Here is a 19,635-nt window from a genome sequence, read left to right as displayed (position 1 = left end):
AAAGAGGAGATTTTGAACTGTAAAACATAATTTTTATTTTTTTGTTATCAGAACTTCAAAAAATTTAAGAATTAAGTTAGAAAAACACAAAAATAATGAATTTTTAAAGAATAAGTACTTTTTTGTAGTTCTAACATGATGTTGCACAGTTCAAAATCTCCTCATTTTAATGTGAAAATTTGGTTGCTTTACTTGAATTACAGCTCAAGAAGTCCTTGTTCGTGTGAAGTTGGTTTTACTATATGGTATGTTTGTAAGACAGAAAAACACATGTAGTTGAAGCGTCCTCTTAAGTAGGTCACTGTAATGGATAACAAACCTAATTGTTGTACCTATACAAAGAAAAATGATTTTTAATAGGGATGGTCTATCAGCCTATGTTTTTAAAGATATTTTATTATGTATTTGTATTGCTCTTAGTAATTTGGTATACATAAAACTATTTTTTTACCAAAAAAAATTGCATATGTTCTATACTAATTTTATAATTTAACATACTATAACTTATAAGTCAATATTTATGTACCATAGACAGATATAAATAGGTTTGTGGTATTGCATACAATTAATCTTAATATTACTAAAATTTAATTTTGTCAAGTAAATAATAATATACTATGAAAAAGATTCAAATTTCTATCACAAATAAATTTTTGAATACTTATCTAACAACTACAACTAAATTCATTATTTTCGATTTAAATACCCAATTTCAATTGACATTTAAATTTGAAATTACTATAACAAAATTAGTGCGTTTTTATTTATGAGATTTTTAATTTGCTCAAAGAACTTATGAGAAAGTTTGTATTAAATTTTCAAGCATTTATTGTAACTGAAAATATTTTCTGATATAAACTGTACACAAATAAAATCATATTATAAAATCACTATACCTATTTTATACCTATTAATGAAATCAAATTTGTCTAAAAATATGGCACAAATTGAGTGGTTACCTATGTCAACTGATAAACTATTATTTTAAACATTTCAATCTTTAAAAAAAGAATAAACAATTTACTAATTTACTTAATCAGTTTGATTTTATTTATTTGTAATAGTATAATATTTCACTAATTGTAAAGGAAGGTAAATAAATGATTTATTATTGTTTATCTTACAACCAATAGTATTTATAAATAAACATTCTTTTAGTAAATGCAACATAATATTATATTCATTATTTATTTTACATTTAGTTTTTATTAACAATAATGAATAGTTAACAAAGGTAGATTTTTAATCTCTATGATAAATAAACATAAATAACAATATTTTTTCTTTATTAAAATACAAAAATTTGCAATTTTTAACTTACATAATCTATTATATTTATTAAAAAACAACTTAACTTAATTGGAAATTTATACATAATAATAGTACATGCAAGTTTGAAAACAATAATTTTGTATGATAGACATATGTTTATATGTTTTAAATAATTAATTATAATCGTTACAATAATATTATAAGGTGCCTATAATACGGATATACAGTAAAAGCTCTTTATAATGGAATCGCTTGGGGCCAATAATTTTTTTTCCATTATAGGGAAGTAGAATTATATTATATTTTTGGTACTGGGACTATTTAAATTTTTTGTTATAAGGAGGATTCCATCTAATAGAGGGTCCGTTATAGAGTGGTTTTACTGTAATGTATAATGTATAAAAGTTTATTTTTTATTGAAGAAATGCCTCAAATTATGCATTTGAAATACATTAAAGTTGTATTAGCAATAATTCGGTAGGTATATTGTTTGTTATACTTAACTATTTTTTTTTTACGTTTTCCTGTATAAGTGACTAAGTATTAAGTACCTAGAGTAGTGTTTCCTTCATTGCATATAATATATTGATATTTTTTTAATAATATATTATAATACTTTTAAGTTATAAGTATTGGACATGTACAATGTTTATATTTATATACATAAATACATACATGCATACTTAGGCAGGTATTGAATTAATGTATCTTGTTTAATTAGTTGATATGAATTCTTAATGTCCAACACTATAGATAAATCAATGTTGGAATCTACATTTATTTTATAGAATAAAATTGAACAAAATCAATCTAAACCTTATTGTTGTGGTATAGGTAGTAGATACTATCCAATTTAAATTGAGGATAGTTGTTAGATAATTTGTTAAGATTTGAATTCAAAACAAAATCTAACATTCACTTTTTTTTTACAATTAATGTTTTCTTACACTTTTTAACAGTTTGATATTTTTCATCAAACTAACCATTATAATAATGCTATCAAATAAGTATAGGTACATATTTCCATTTAAATTTATCTAACTGTCCAAACTTATACTTCCTTTATTATATACATTTAAAAATTATATTACACTATACACTTTTGGTATAGATACAATACATATATTCTATTGTCCCACACAAAACTTGTAGTGGGACACATTATTTTATTTAAAAAAACACACACACATTATTATATTTAGGTATTATAAGTGTAAACATGTGGGTATTTAAACATCTTTTTATTTATATACCTACCAAACATTGCATAATATTCAACAGTATTAAATTCAGTTATAATGCTTAAATTTTAATACTTTTTTTTCAAAATATGTTTTCACATGAAAACAAAATTCTAGTATTCACTATGTTTATAGGCACCCATAACACTTAAAACTAAATTGGTACATATATTAATTAATAATCAAAACTTAAATAATATACAATTATAATTCAAAACGATTCATTTTCATTGATTTACATTTAAAAAATATATAATTCATACAAACATAAACAATTTATAATAAGTTAAAATTTATAAAATGTATAACTATAGTAGGTATCACTGAATCATCATTTTGTCTTTAAAATGAAGAACATGATTTTACTTTATATAGGTATTGGTAAAATAAATTTCAAGGCAATAAACCAAAATAAATTGCTTAAAATAATTTAAAAAATGTGTAAAAACTTTAAACAAAATTGATAAATATAACCACGTACAAGGCACCTAACTATAATTTTAGAGCTATTTCAAATAGTTTATAAATAAGTATAGATTGATAAATTGATTTGTTACTTTATAATAATAAAAATGTATTTATATTATTCTACAAATAATGAGATTATTACCTATTACCACATTAGTGAGTAAAAAATACGTTACCAATTTACAAAAATTTTTCAAAGTAAAATGGTTGAATTTGTACTGAAGTTTAGTCTGTATTTTGCATTTAATAAAATGCTATAAAGAATTTATGACTTTTGCAATTACTTTTAAGAAACAATATAAAATTATTTCTTATAATTTATATATTAGCTTATTATATAGATTGGTTGTATAACTTGATAAATGTTTGATTAACAAAAAAAGATTCTAAGACATAGTTTTATGATAATTTTTTTAAATAAAAATTTATAATAATTTGTACCTACTAATAAGTACCTTTTAACATGGACAAGTGACTAACAAAATTTCAAAATATCAGCCGCGAATTCAACAATTTTGAATAAGGAGTTAGTTACAATTATTTGGGTTATGTTTGATTTACCTAATTTCAGCTTTAATTTAAATAATAGTTGTACACTACGATATAGTATGAAGTTTCTCTGTATCTATGTTATATGACCGATTTAACGCCTACCTACTAGAAATAAATTCCAATAAGTATATATTATATATAATTACATATTATATCTTTTGGAGTAGGACTTCAAATAAAAAAAAATTACTAAATAATTTTAAATGTTATCTTTTTGGGTATAGTTATATATTTCGAGGTTTTTTTTTTTTAATTATTCGAATTTTTTTCAAATACAAAGATATTACATATTTGAATCAAGTATTATTTAACTGGCAAAATAAATCAGGTACGTATGTACTTCTAAAAGTTCTATCGATAAATAAAATATAAAATTAATTTAAAGTTGTGTTTTTAAAAAGCTGTACATTAGATGTCGTGTGGATCACTATTATATAATTATTAGGAGCGTTAAATTTGAATTCAATGATAAGTATCATTATATTATACGAAAAACGATTCTGAATAAAGATGAATTGTAGGTGTATTTTCCACCTTAACTTGGTGGCGAAAAAGGTGGTTTATGTTTTAATGACCCGAATACCTAAAAATTAAATCATGTAGGACGTAGGTATAGAAAATGTCAATTTAAACAACTGGAGTATATTTCAAGTTTCTACGACTAATAATTTTTAAGTATAATAATTAACAAATATCTAAAATTATTTGATAGTAAATCGTTATTTTGCAAATGAATTTTGGACTTCGTAAAAATTTAAATTAAAGATAAAAATTTTTAATTGGTCACTGTTTAACTTCTTTTTTAATTATTGTAAACCAAACTATGGAAAATCTTATATTGAATTTTCAACTCTTAGCTACTTATTGAAAATGTTTATGAATTATATATAGGTATAAAATAATTTGAAAATATTCATGATTTTGATGAATTTTTGTCAATATTTGAACTTCAAAAGCTAATAAAAAAAGTTTCTATGTATTCTCATAACTTTTAAATCACAATAATATTAACGTACGAGGAACTTTGTATTCAATTTTTGAGTATTTTAAAAAAGTAAACAAAAAGAATATTTAAAATGCCTATAAATAGCATTAAAATAAGCGAAATATTTTGAAAATTAAATTATATAAAGAAAATGTCAACCTAAAAAACTGGTGAAATTTTCATGTATCTACGACTTACACTTTTTGAATAAAAACAAAAAATATTTATAATCGTTTGAGGATAAATCGTTATCGTTACTCGATTTCGTAAAAACATAACGATCAAACCCTATTAACAAACACATACCATTTTTCCCATAATGACTCTTCGAGTTTTCTCTAAAGCTATTGAAGGAAAACTTAGTGTTGAATAATGAATTAGAAATATTACGCTGTAAAAATGTAGAAAGGAAATACATTGATGGATTTATTATAGATTCGCTGTTGACACAATGTGATCTCGGTCGAGTTACTTATAAATTTATAGTTTTAAAACTGTTAAGACAAAACAATATTTTACAATTTTAAAACAGTATTTAAGCACGGAAGCTAGTTAAGGTATCTATACCTATAACATAAATAATTGTAAAAGTATTTTACATTCGTCGTTAGACTCAAGTTACTTATAAATTTGTAGAAAAATCATTATTCAGTGCCTATTATAGGAAAGTTCAATGCAAGTCATGCGTAGATACTAGGTATAATATACACCTATTCATAGGCTTGCCATTCGTCCTGGTTTGATTAGGACGTTCCGGTCATTCATTTTGTCCTGGTTTAACGGAAACCGAACGAAAATAACTTTAATATTGTATTATTGAACAACGAAACAATTTTGGTCTAATTTGTAATGAATTTTATGAAAAAATTAAGAATAATCTAGCTGTATTGAAAAAAAATCCATTCAACAGAAAAATATCAAAAGTAACTTATAACTAATAAATGTAAATGAAATAAATGTAGTTTATGTAAAAAAAAAATATTTTTATTTATTAATATGATGTTCCGGTTTGGTGATTTTAAAACCTGGTAACCCTACCAATTCATATAAAAATTAAGTATTTAAAAATTAAATGGTAATAATACCAATACTAATAAGTAATAATAATCTCTGTATCAGAAACATAATTTTTAATAAATATTTATGTGATTATGTACGTGTATGTCTTAAGTGAAATACATATTGGTGATTGTAAATTCCAACGATTTTTAGGTATAGGATTTTATGTAAGATTTTAGTAATTTTGCATCAGGAACTACCCTCAAGTTTAAAATCAAAATATTTTTACTGTTCCATATGGTGATAAAAAAGCGTGGTCAAGTGGCTACCGCTCTGCTGTACATTAGGTGCCGTATGGACTATTATATATATGAGTATTAAATTTGAATCCAATGATAGGTCTTATTGTATACAAAAAACGATTCTGAACGGAGTTAATTTGTCAGCCTAGGATAATATACAATATATTATATTTTAAATTGGGTGGTGAAAAAGATGATTTATGTTTTAATGACTTAAATACCCCAAAATTAAATCACGTACAGAAAATGTAAACAACTGGCGTATGTTTCAAATTTCTCCGACTAGTAATTTTTAATTACAACAAAACACTAAAATTAGTTGATAGTAAATTGTTATTTTACGGGTGAATTTTAGATTTCGTAAATATTTAAACTAAGGATAAAATTATTCTTGGACTTAGCGAAACAAATTTTATCGATATTAAAAAAAAAAAAAAAACTAAACAAAAACAAATATTTCAAATGCCTATAAATAGCGTTAAAATAAGCGAAATATTTTGAAAATTAAATTATGTAAAGAAAATGTCAACCTAAAAAACTGGTGAAATTTTCATGTACCTACGGGCTACGACTTACAATTTTTGAATAAAAACAAAAAATATTTATAATCGTTTGAGGATAAATCGTTATCGTTACTCGATTTCGTAAAAACATAACGATCAAACCCTATTAACAAACACATACCATTTTTCCCATAATGGCTCTTCGAGTTTTCTCTAAAGCTATTTGAAGGAAAACTTAGTGTTGAATAATGAATTAGAAATATTACGCTGTAAAAATGTAGAAAGGAAATACATTGATGGATTTATTATAGATTCGCTGTTGACACAATGTGATCTCGGTCGAGTTACTTATAAATTTATAGTTTTAAAACTGTTAAGACAAAACAATATTTTACAATTTTAAAACAGTATTTTAGCACGGAAGCTAGTTAAGGTTCTATACCTATAACATAAAAAATTGTAAATGTATTTTACATTTATCTATGATTTATATTTTTTGAATAATAACAAATATTTAAAACCGTTTGAGGAATTATTGAAATCGTTATACGCAATTTTATAAAATTTTATAATTCAGACTCTCATATAATATTTACCTATAATGTTGAATTTTTTAACCTTAGATTTAAATATAACATTTTTAATGAATTTTCAACTACAAAATTACTTGCAAATTTTCACGATTTTGACATATTTCAAATTTCAGCTGTCTAGATATAGCCAAAAAAGCTAGAATATTTTGAAAACTTAACCGTGTATAGATAACACTAAAACAAACATATGGTAAAAATTTCAAGTATTTACAGTGATTCGTTTTTAGATATAATTATATAGAAAAAAATCAATTTTGTCGAAAACTGGTTTTGTGTAAAATGTCCAGTTTTTCCGTCACTATTTTGTGGCTTTTCTTGATTATTTTTAAAACTACTGGAAACTGCTTACTTTTGACATCTTTAATGCACTAAGGATATTAAATTTGCATTTGGAAACTATACCTCTGAAGTTTTTTAAATGGATAAACATTATTTCGACAAGTAATGCACACAGACACAAAAACCAAAAAAACACACATCATTGTAAAATCAATACATTCATCACTTCATCCAGAATCTAAAATAATAATAGGATTTTTAGTTTTAGAGCAAGTATATAAGAAAGTTTTCTATTTAAACATTTTTTCGATACTTCAACTACGTGTACCTGTTAGTCAGTAGTGATAACACGTAGTAAAAATATGGGTTTGAATTATATTAATGGTTTTGTAGATTCGATGTGGACACAGTGTGATCTCGGTCGAGTTACTTATAAATTTATAGTCTTAAAATTGTTAAAACAAAACAATGTTCTTCAATTTCAAAATAGTATTTTAGCGTGGAAGCTAGCTAAAGTACCTATAATAAAAATAATTTACCTATTTGCATTTTACATACGACGATAGACTCGAGTTACTTATAAATTTATAGAAAACAATCATTATTCAATACCCTATTATAGAATGTCCAATTGCAAGTTATGCGTAGATACCTATTAGATATAAAATGTATCTATCCATATAAAAATTAGGTAGGTATTTAAAAATTAAATGATAAAATACTAAAAGATGGTTTATGTTTTAATGACCTTATACCTGAATAATTAAATTATGTACAGAAAATGGCAATTTAAACAACTGGTTCACAACTTGTTTCAAGTCTCTCCGACTAATAATTTTTAACTATACCTAACAAAAATCTGAAATTATTTGATAGTAAACCGATATTTTACGCGTGAATTTTAGATTTCGTATAAATTTAAACTTAAGATACATTTTTTAAAATTCTCTTATAATTATTGTAAGCCAAACTTATGGAAAATCTTAAATTAAATTTTCAACTCTTAGCTACTTATACAAAATTATTTATACATTTTAACTACAAAATTATTTGCAAATATTCATGGTTTTTACAAATATTTCACAATATTTGAACTTCAAACGCTAATAAAAAAAATTGTGCCTAAGTATTCCTTATAATTTTTTAAATCACTATAAGACCAACTTATGAGGAACTTTCTAATCAATTTTCAAGTATTTTGACTAAGCCAACATTTTTTTATTGTTATATATATAAATAAAAAACTAAAAAAAAATGAATATTTCAAATGCCTATAAATAGCCTAAAATTAAGGGAACTATTTTGAAAATTAAATTATGTAAAGAAAATGCTATTCTAAAGAACTGGTGAAATTTTCAAGCATCTATGATTTATGCTTTTTGAATAATAAAAATATTGAAAATCATTTGATGATAAATCGTTACCGTTTTATCGTTACGCGATTTCGTAAAAACTTAAAATTTAAACGCTATTAAAAATGCATAACATTTTTCCTATAATGACGCTTCGAGTTTTCTTAACTACCTATTTGAAGGAAAACTTATGGACAATTTGGTGTTTAATTTTTTAACCTTAGATATAAATACAAACAATTTGATAAATTTTCAAGTATAAAATTACATGTAAATTTTCTCAATTTTGACATATTTCATAAAAATTTAAACTTTAAATGCTTATAAAAAAATTGTGACTAACAATTTTTGATTTTTTTGAACTACAATAAGAATAATGTATAAGAAACGTTGTATTAAATTTTCAAGTTTTTTTGGCATCCTAAGTTTGTTTATCGACATTTAAAAACAAAAACTTAGACAAATCGAAAATTCTAATTTTCTTTAAATAACGCAAAAAAAACACTAAAATATTTTGAATATTTAATATAATATATTAAATATATATTTAATATTTTGTATATAAATAACACTTATATAAACATTTGGTGAAAATTTCAAGTAATTACAATGATTTGTTTTTGAGTTATAAGTTATAACTATATAAAAAGAGCGGTTTATTTAACTCCTAAGTTTGTTGTCATTGGCGTAATACTGAAATAAGTACGAACAGTGTGGAAGAACTAATAATCTCGATAACACTGACTTTAGTTTTTTGTGATTTTTGAATTCTAGCAATGTACTAGAAGTTGCTTAATCACCCGTCAATATTAGTGCGATACTGAAATAAGTACGAACTGTGCGGAAGAACCAATAATTTCGAAAACACGGACTGTAGACTGTAGTTACAGTGACTTTTGAATCTTAGTGATGTCAAGTCTTGGCATACACGTTTTCAAATCTATCACCTGTCAATTTATATTAGTGCGATACTGAAATAAGTACGAACTGTGCGGAAGAACCAATAATCTCAAAAAAACGGACTCAATAGTTTCTGTGACTTTTGAATTCTAGCCAATGTCAAGTCTTGGCATACACGTTTCCCAATCCACCAACTGTCGATATTAGCGCGATACTGAAATAAGTACGAACAGTGCGGAAGAACTAATAATAATTTCGAAAACACGGACTAACCAACACATTTTCGGTAAAAAGAAATTATCAATAATCTTAGCGTCGAAGTCATTACGACTTCTACAGTACCATAATTTACAGTTTACAGTTACGAACATAAAATACTAGACTGGTATAGCAAATGACCGTTGTCGGAGTTTGACTAGAAAAAAATTATTATAATTTTGTTTTAAGAATAACGTGTAATAAAACTAATATATATAAAAAAAAATAAAGCAAATAGGTAGGTATAAACTATGTAACCATGTAGTCAGAGCTCTTACAGTTTTAGAAATTTAAAAAAAAAATGGATTAAAAGTTTCATAGAAATATCGCATATAACAGTGGTTTTCAATCTGTATATCGCATCTCCCTGGGGCGTCGTCGGTTATAAATTAAAAATGAAATTGTTATGTGATATAGTTATTGTTATCTTTTTTTTTTGAGACCACTAAGTCCGCTCACCAATACATGTTGTGTGCGCTCGTGTGTGTGGCGATAACCGTGAATTAGGTCTATTTATATGTTAAATATAGAAGAAGACTGAATACCGAAAAGGAAACGAGAATATTAAGCTTTCAAAATTATATACAGTATCTGTCGAGTGGACTTAAATTGTAATGACTAATGGTTGGGTTAAATTTAAAATTTGAATTCAATGATAAATCATTGAAAATTTTCATTGATATTAATTATTAAAAAATTAAAAATAAAAATAAGAACTTGAAATTTTCAAATGTTTATAAATAATAGCTTGAAAAGATTCAATGTATTTTGAAAACTTTATGTTACATAGAAAATGCAAATTTAAATACTTGGTAAAAATGTTTAATAACTACCTGTGGTTATTAAGTTTTAAAAAAACAAATTTGATTTTGTTGAATACTAGTTTTATATTTAACTTATAAGTTATAACTATCTTCCTCCTCCCCAAAGGATCAACTATATCTAATTTTCTACCAGAAACAATCTTAATACATGAATATCAAAGTAGCTATTTACTATTGTAATTGATTCAGAAGTTGACGACAGACAGAAAATAAAACACATGTTATTGTAAAATTAATACATGTATTACTCGAGTGGATTCACTAAGAATCTAAAACAATATATATGTAGGTATGTACTATGTTGTGAAAAACCACGATTTTGAGAAAATATTTCAGTTTTTAAGTTATTTTTGCTAGTTTTATCTAATTATTAAGAAAATTAATGATAAATATTTTTTATTTTTCTAGTAGAAAGTAAGCATGGTCGCAAAAACGAAGTAATTTGATGAGTTTCAAAATAATTTTTGGGATAAATCGTGACGATTTTAGAAAATGTTATCGTAGTTATACTGCAGTGACGAAGTAATTTATTACTTAAACACGTGCTCTCGTGGACATTACACAGCACCGTAATTATACTTTAAAGATAATATTATACACATTATAGCCAACTATAGAGTAATAAAGTCGCTGAGTGACATTGAAATAAACATTATAGAAATTTAATATTAACTGCGGACAATAACAAGATACCTGTGTCGAAAAAATTATTGGCGAACCCTCAATAATATACCGATAGATGGTTAGCTTTATTATATCCATTATCTACCTCAATTATTGCGACTTATGAAAATATGAACACAAATACATTATAATGTATTATGAATATAATTTTCAATGGTTATAATATAAAAACGACTTGTGATGACGATCGACGAACATGTGTAATAAAAATTAATGTAAATTTTTGTATGATATGAAGTTATTAGCCACGACTAGGAGATTTATGAATATGTTTTGAATATTTTAGTATTTAAAATTGTAGGTAATTCGTGTCCATTAAATCTTTAGTGTAAACGATTTTAATAATAATAAATTGAACTATAACAGGTACTCCGTAAAAATATTAAAGTTTTGAAAAAAAATGAATTTTATATACTTATTTATTTATAAAATAATTAAATTCTTTCAACAATTGTTTATCAATATCGAGTAAAAGATTTTTAAGAGTATACTATTCACATTAATTTGTTTATTTCTAAGATACTATATGTAGGTACGATTTACTTTAATATGATATCAAATTATGTTAAATGTTAATTACATAAAAGTTTATTGAAAAATATATAAATAATATTACATTAAAAAAAAAAATAACTATTTATTAAAATTAATACATATTACTTGGATTAGTTAAACGAATATTATTACTAGAGCTTATAAAGAAAAATGTATTGGTATATATAAGTAGGTACACATTAAAAAATTAATTAAGCTTGTAACTTTCATCGCCCCCCTGGATAGCTTTATCACCCACTTTGGGAAACTCTGATTTAGATGTATATTTGTGTATGTATTACTATTTACTATTGATTGGTAATGCAATGATTTTAATACAAATAAAAAACACGATGAAATTGTATTATACGTATAACTAATACTCGAAATTTATTGTTCTAAAAACTGAAATTAATATGCAATTAGGTACTTCATAAATCTAAATTATCAAAAATATACAATTAAAAATATAAAATACAATATATTGTTTTAGATCGATTAGCAGTGGTGTAGCTAGCGGGTAGACTTGGTAGGCCCAGGCCTACCCACTTTTTCTAAAAATAAATATTTTATATCGTATTGCATGTGTAGTCTATACGACTATATTAGTTTTAAAATTTAAAATAAATGTATGTGATGTGCGTATAATAAATGTATAATAGTATATACGATATTCTGTCAATTTTTATTTAATAAAAATATTCATTGATAATCCTTACCTAGTTACATCAAAATATCGGGCCTACTCAAGAAAAAGTGTCTAGCTACGCCACTGTCGACTAGTCATAATGTTTATAATTGTTATAATTATTATTATTTCAACACAGAAATCAATTTGCCTTTCCTAACAAATTACTTATACCGCGAATCGAATAAAAAAATATTTTAATACATAAAATAATGCATATCATACATATTTTAGATACTTATAAATTTTTTTTTTATGTGCAGTTAAGATAACTATAATTTAATAAGTAATGAAAATAATAATAATAAACCGGGCAAGTGCGAGTCGGACTCGCGCACGAAGGGATCCGTACCATGAGAACGAAACAACTACAAATTTCCATCGTATTGTTATGGCGGCAACACAAATACATCATCTGTGAAAATTATGAAATACAGGCTGGTGACAGACAGACGGACGGACGGACAGCGGAGCCAAAGTAATAGGGTCCCGTTTTACAGTACGGAACCCTAATAACAGTAATAATATTTTAATTTCGAATAAACGTAACTCATTAAATATTCTTATATATTTTTACCTTTTTTTTTCACCTATTACTATAGTTATACATTTTACAATAATTTTTATACACATAGCAGGCGTGTGCTGAATTTTTTCATAGGTAGATTACGATAAATATATGTATTTTCAGGCCCTTAGCCACGGGGGGGGGGGGGCGAGAGGAGGCGTTGCCCCCCTAAAAATATTAAAAATATAAGAAAGACATTGTTTTTATATATAATGCCCCCCCAAAAAAGTTTACTTTGCCCCACTTGAAAATTTGGTCTGGCTACGGGCCTGGTATTTTTAGGGGGTTTACATAGCCAAACACTTGCAACCTGTGTGCGCTTCGATTGAATATCAATTTAATACTGATATTTTTGATTAAATAATAATTTATTTTATAACTTTGATAATTGAGAGAAATTAACATGAATAATAAAAAGTTTATCAGATCTACCGTGAGAAAAATATATAAAACTAAATCGCAAGTGTATACATAACATAGGGGTCATTATATAGTGGGTCGCCGTTTTTATCTGGCTCTGGCATTTATTTTTAAATTATTATTTTTCACGGTGAATTAAAAAAGGATTTTGTTATTTAATTTAATTTTTCCTTTTATTGTTATTATTTTTTTGGATAGAGATTACATTAAATTGTGATGTCCCTAAATTTATTAATCTGTGTCTTATAATAAACAATATCTATTCAAGCAGTTTTAGATAGCTTCACAATTCCTATGTTTCGTGCACACGCCTTTATATATTATATTTACACATATATTATTATTTATTATGTATTGCAATGCAAATATAAATAAATTTACTTAAATGCTAAATCGTTTTTACAATAATAGGTACTAACAGTATTTTTTTTTTATTCTTGAAACAGATTTATTTAGGGGCACATTATTGAGAATAATAGATATAATTATATAACGTATATAATTATCGTATTATTGTTCGATTTAAGCATTTAATCATACTTTTTTTGAGCTCGATGTTGTACTCGTACACTTAAAGTTAAATGGTTAATTTACCTTCAACCGACAATTGATATTTTCTTTTCTCATTGTTACGTATTTTTTGTTGCCAGATATTGATAGCCAAAAAAACTATTCTTGACAACGGATGAAAAAAAATATCTAAAGAAGTTAAAAAAAATAAAAATTCACATTAGAAATTTTAAAATGATAGGTACGTTAAATAATGTATTGTGATTTTATTCTTTGAAAAATTGTATTGAACGTCTTAGAAGTTTTTATTATTATTATTTTTTTTTTTTAATCGTGATTTCATAAGTTACATAATAGGTACAACAAATTACTTACTATTCGTAACTGGTAGGTAAACGCGTGCGTTGGTCACAAACTCATATTTCGTTTCGTTCGATACGTGTCTTACAAGGCTGCGTTTTCGGATGAAGTGCTCCGAATTTGATGAAAATAATTTACTCGTACTCGCGAACACGCCATAAACCATCTGTGTGAGGAGTGAATCCACCTCTCATGTATGACATAGGAGGTAGATTCCTATAATGCCGAGTTGTAACCATCTCGACGGCGACGAAAAATGTTCTGCGCGTGGTCAAGACGATGATGTTGATCGGTGCAGTTCCCGAGTGCATCTGCCGCGCTGTCGCACGATGGCGGATCGCGGAATATTTTTTTTTTACCACACACCGTTCACACCCATAATAGATAAATATAAACCCAAAGTTCCCAGTCGTTTGAGAATTTTAGATTATTGTCGTCACTTGACTGATATCATAAGCATCAGGGCCGTTATATACGTAGGTATTATGTGCGTTCGATGGCCGTCTAATCTGATTTATGTACCTACATATTTTATATGGGTATTATACACCTATATCGATAATATTGGAATATAATTTCCCAAGTTATATACATATACCTATATATGTGTGTGGCATGTCGTGTATACAATCACACACAATATGTTTTTCTTCGATTACTATATACAGGTATTATGATATTACTAGTTAAGTACGTCGTACGTATAACAATTTAATATATTATTATATTATACGTTATGGATTAAAAGTTCTAAAAAAAACCACTATGAATATTTTTCATAGGCGTAAGTAAATTACTTACGTTATTCTAGTTGATATCTATAATATTTGGTAAAAAGTTTACTTAAGTTATGAGAGGAGCAATGAATTAATAGATTATTAAGAGAGCATGTATTTTTTTTTTTTTGTTCATCTAATCATTGGGTTTTGGAACACATAAAGTACTTCGATCCTCAACATTTAAGTGATTTCTTATAGACATTTATATCTAATTAATCGATAAAAGCAAAAGAATAATCGCAGTCGTTTTTAAATAACAAATAAAAGCTAACAAAGAACGGGACTTTATGTATGCAAAAACATTATTTCATAAAACCGATTTTGTTATTTTGTATTAATTACAAAAATAATAATCGTAAAGATTTTTTTAAATATTTATGCTAATATTTATAAACATAATAACGTTTTTATGTATATAAGTCACTTTAATATCGTCACTATAGAATTTTCGAGCTGCAAACACCTATACAATTTTCCTAACTAGCACACCACCACGTACAGAAAAAGAAATGATAAACCAATTAAGTTCATCAATAAATCAATGTTATTAATTGTTCCTTAATCATTAAAAATAAAAGTTGGTTTCAATTAAAAAAAATAATGTTGTTATTTATTTTGAAATAGGATGAAAAATATTTTAATTATAAGTACCTAGTTGTATTTTCTTATTTTAAACTCTCTTTGTTTTATTGATTAAACCTAAAATTGATTTACACGTTTTTAAACCATATATCTTTGTTTTAAGTACATAGTGTTTGGATATCTAGTGTTTTTTTTTAAAGTTATAAGTACTCTGCTCTAAAACATTTAAAATTTACTATCATGTACGTTTTTAAGTATTTTTCCTACAGTTGTGGTGGTAGACTATAATATAAGGTACTATGATTTCCGACCGTCTATCGGCTGTAGGTATTATCATGGCTGTCACGTCTTCGTTATCTTTATTACATCGTATTAGATTATATTAAAGGTCAAGTTCAAAGATAATGATTAAGTAACAAAAATTAGATACAAATAATAACAGTAATGATACAAAATCGTACATTTTGATGAAATACAAATCACTATTTAATATGTGTAGGTTTTATATTTTAATGCATGGACTCTAAAATTTGCAATTTTGTACAAAATTAATTTTCATTTAAATTTTTCTACTTCACTTGATTCTGATTTATAACTAATATTTATAGGATTTTGAATACGTGATATGAAATTGCAATTTGCAATTTTTTGTCTTCACTATGTATAGGTATACTGTGTTAATGAAGGTTTAGGCTTAGAAGATTTTATTTAGTATTAATTGGTTGATATACAAATGAAGTAGATGAACATAAAATTATTATTTTAAATAAAGTGTTTGGTGTTTGAAGTTTTATTTAGATAGGTAGAGCTGGTAGAGGTACCTATATGTTTAATACGGTTTTAAATAACTAAATGAAACCTAAATCAGAAGATATGTAATATAATAATATGTTTTATCCGTGAATGCACATCTATTATTATAAAGCGAAATACAATGTTTCGTTTTACTGCTTAAAAAAAAAAAATAATAATAATAAAAAAAAATAAATAATAATTAATATAATACTAATAATAATAATGATAATTATAGTAATAATAATAATAATAACAATAATAATAATAAATTAATAATCATGTAATCGATAGCATTCATACATCAAGATTAATGTGTTCAAAAGACTCGAGTCTTAATGGTTTTTTTTTTCTTTAATAAGATGAAATTATAAAAAATATTTAAATAAAATATTGAAAAAAAAAGTAAGACAATAAAATTAAAAAGTATAAAAAGTATAATAATTAGTAAGCACAAATACAAATATGTATATGATTAAGACTTCTTTTTAAAGTGATTACAGTATTTTTATTTTATTTACATATATTTTCATTTTGTATTTGTACTAAAACGAAAACGGAAAAGCGAATCGTGTGATAGTAAAATAATAATATAACCGTATATAAACGGCATTATATATTTACATACTTAATTATATAATATTTTTATAATGTGACTTTGTCGGTATATGTATATATGAAATTATTATAATACGACAGTGTATTCAATTGTACGGTTTTTTGTGCTTGGGCATGCTGGATATGACGTCCTTCCGTCTCCAGACGTTTCTTGTGGGTGACGGGGACCGGTAAGACGAACATCCGGCCAGCCTCTCGCCCACGTTTGGATCAGGTTCTATCCTCAGCGGATGTCTCGTGGCTTCAGCCGATGTCTTCCGTTTGGGTTTCTCGTGGCCCGCCGACGGTTCTGACGATTGACTGACTTTTCTGGGCTTCAGAGCCGCCTGTTTTCGTAGTATGTGTTCAATGTCGGCGGTCTTGGACCGCAGGACCGCACCGCCTATGTTTGTTATACTAGAGCATATTTTCACGGGTTCCTGTAAAAATACGAACACACAGCGTTTTTATTTTGGATTGGGGGGGGGGGGCAAACATTAGAAATTATGTGCTAAAATAAATAGAGTTTTAATTATATTTTAGATTTTTATTTAAAAAAAACTAAATACATTTTTTAAACGATTAACTGTAGAAAAAAGTTAAACTATATTTTAATAACTTATACTTATGGTATCTATTTCATAAACTACGACGACATCGTGTAGTCCAGTGGTTCTTAACGGGGCCGCCCCCTTGGTGGCATTTCGGTCTCTCTGGAGGGCGATAGTTTTGAAGGGGGCGTTGAGGGAGCGGTGAGCTTTTTCAAACTCGGAGATGAAAAATAATACAATTATTATTATTATATAACAACATTACAAATAATTGAACGTGAAATCAGAATAGTTGTAATTGCGACAATTGCGTACGTTATGCAACGGCATACGCCATACGGCATCAGTGGCGGTTTTGGATGTATTTTTTTAGTGAGACAACGAATGTATTACTTGCCCTCCCTTCATAACAAAAATTAAACTTATATTGAAATCGGTTTCATTAGGCTCTGTGACAATAGAACAGTTTATGATTATCTCTAAAAATAAGAGTTTTTACTTTAATAGTTTAATTAATAATGTTATAATATACTGATGAATAAATAAATATACAAATATATAATATATATATATATTCATAAGAAGAAAATTTGATTTTGCACGAGGGGGGGGGGCGTTAGCAATTAGTTATTACGATAAAGGGGGCGCTGAACTAAAAAAGGTTAAGAATACACTGTAGTCGAACTTAGGTTAATTTATAAACATTATATTTTATCCATTTCAGGAAATGAAAATATATTTTATAATATTTTAAATTTTATTACATCGTGTTCATATACATAGATTACTTTTAGTGAAATCCAAACAATAATAAAATTGTCATGATTACAAGAATCTAATATTTTTAAATTTTAGGTAATACTCTAAATAATTATTTTAATATTATTATGAAATTGTATTGTACCTATACTGTACAACTGTTATCGATCACATCACAATCGTATCAATTATTTTACGAGCATGATACAACCACGGTAATTTGGAAAAGTTTTAAATTATTTTTATTTTTGTAAAATGCCAGTACGTTCTCTCAATTTACGTATTATACAAGTGATCATTATTATAAATGGTTCAATAATAAATATTTTGTATAAATTGGAATTAGTTTCTTTTTTAAATTTTTATGAAAAATGAATGAATGAATGCATTTTTTATTTATTACATAGATAAACTAAAACCTACCCACAAAATGAGGTTCAATTGATGATTGAAAATATTTTAGTATTCAAAGTAATGATTTAAATAGTAGTTAAAGTATTAGAAAATAAAGTATAGATACAAAAGGCTATAAAAATAAAATTATTACAATCATGCCTTGTATTTAAAAAAAACTATTGTTTTATCTTTTATGTTATTTAAAATTAAAACGTAATTAAGTTTAATTATGTTTTTATTGTAAATTAAAATCAAAATACTACTTTTACATTTAAAGCAAAAATTAAAATATAGGCGTATAAGATATATAATGATCACCATACAAAGCAATAAATAAATATATTTAACAGACAATTGTTAAAAATTTAATATAATTTTAACAAGTCTTTTTTTCATTGTGCTTTACATAGTTCAATAATATAAAAAATATTAAACATTGGTACAATAATTGTGATTGATAACAGGTGTACAATATTTACAATATCATATTATTATTATAATAATTTGATATTATTAAAATGAGATAAAATGCCGTATCTTCAACAATATTAACGGCGTTAGTGGTTAGTGCTTAGTATAGTGAATTTACAGCGTTATTACCTAGTGCCCACGAATTTTTCTACGATTTACGACGTTTTAGTCATTTGATTATTGCTTATATCAGTGGTTCTCAACCTTTATATTATATTCGCGTAGAGAAGCGCTGGCTTATATTATACTTTTGGTGTAATATTTCAGACATACGGCATATTCATCTATACACAAGCTGAATTTTACAATTATTTATTTGTTATTACCTCATTTTTTTTTTTTTTTTTGACTTACGGCGTTTTTGTTAAGTACAGCTTGAGCAGTATATACGCGGTAGGTATATTAAAATCACTATT

General features: G+C 25.6%; 1 protein-coding gene and 1 long non-coding RNA gene across 2 annotated transcripts in view; both read right to left on the bottom strand.

Annotated features, from left to right (window-relative positions):
• Positions 1-1,269: 1,269 nt before the first annotated feature.
• On the bottom strand, positions 1,270-14,760 carry LOC114132781 (uncharacterized). Its single transcript, XR_003593079.2, has 3 exons — positions 14,308-14,760; positions 6,765-14,121; positions 1,270-5,085 (listed from the first exon to the last, which is right to left on the bottom strand). It is a non-coding gene; the product is annotated as an uncharacterized LOC114132781 (long non-coding RNA).
• Positions 14,761-16,513: 1,753 nt separating this feature from the next.
• The window catches only part of LOC114132778 (uncharacterized), a 29,570-nt gene continuing 26,448 nt past the window's right edge, over positions 16,514-19,635 (bottom strand). Inside the window, exon 16 of the mRNA XM_027998351.2 lies at positions 16,514-17,482. Coding sequence (XP_027854152.2) covers positions 17,150-17,482 — 333 coding nt within the window. The 3' untranslated portion in view covers positions 16,514-17,149. The remainder of the gene's footprint in view (positions 17,483-19,635) is intronic.

This window comes from Aphis gossypii, chromosome X (genome assembly GCF_020184175.1).
Source record: "Aphis gossypii isolate Hap1 chromosome X, ASM2018417v2, whole genome shotgun sequence".
Taxonomy (NCBI): domain Eukaryota; kingdom Metazoa; phylum Arthropoda; class Insecta; order Hemiptera; family Aphididae; genus Aphis; species Aphis gossypii.
This window is presented reverse-complemented; position numbering and strand designations above follow the sequence as displayed.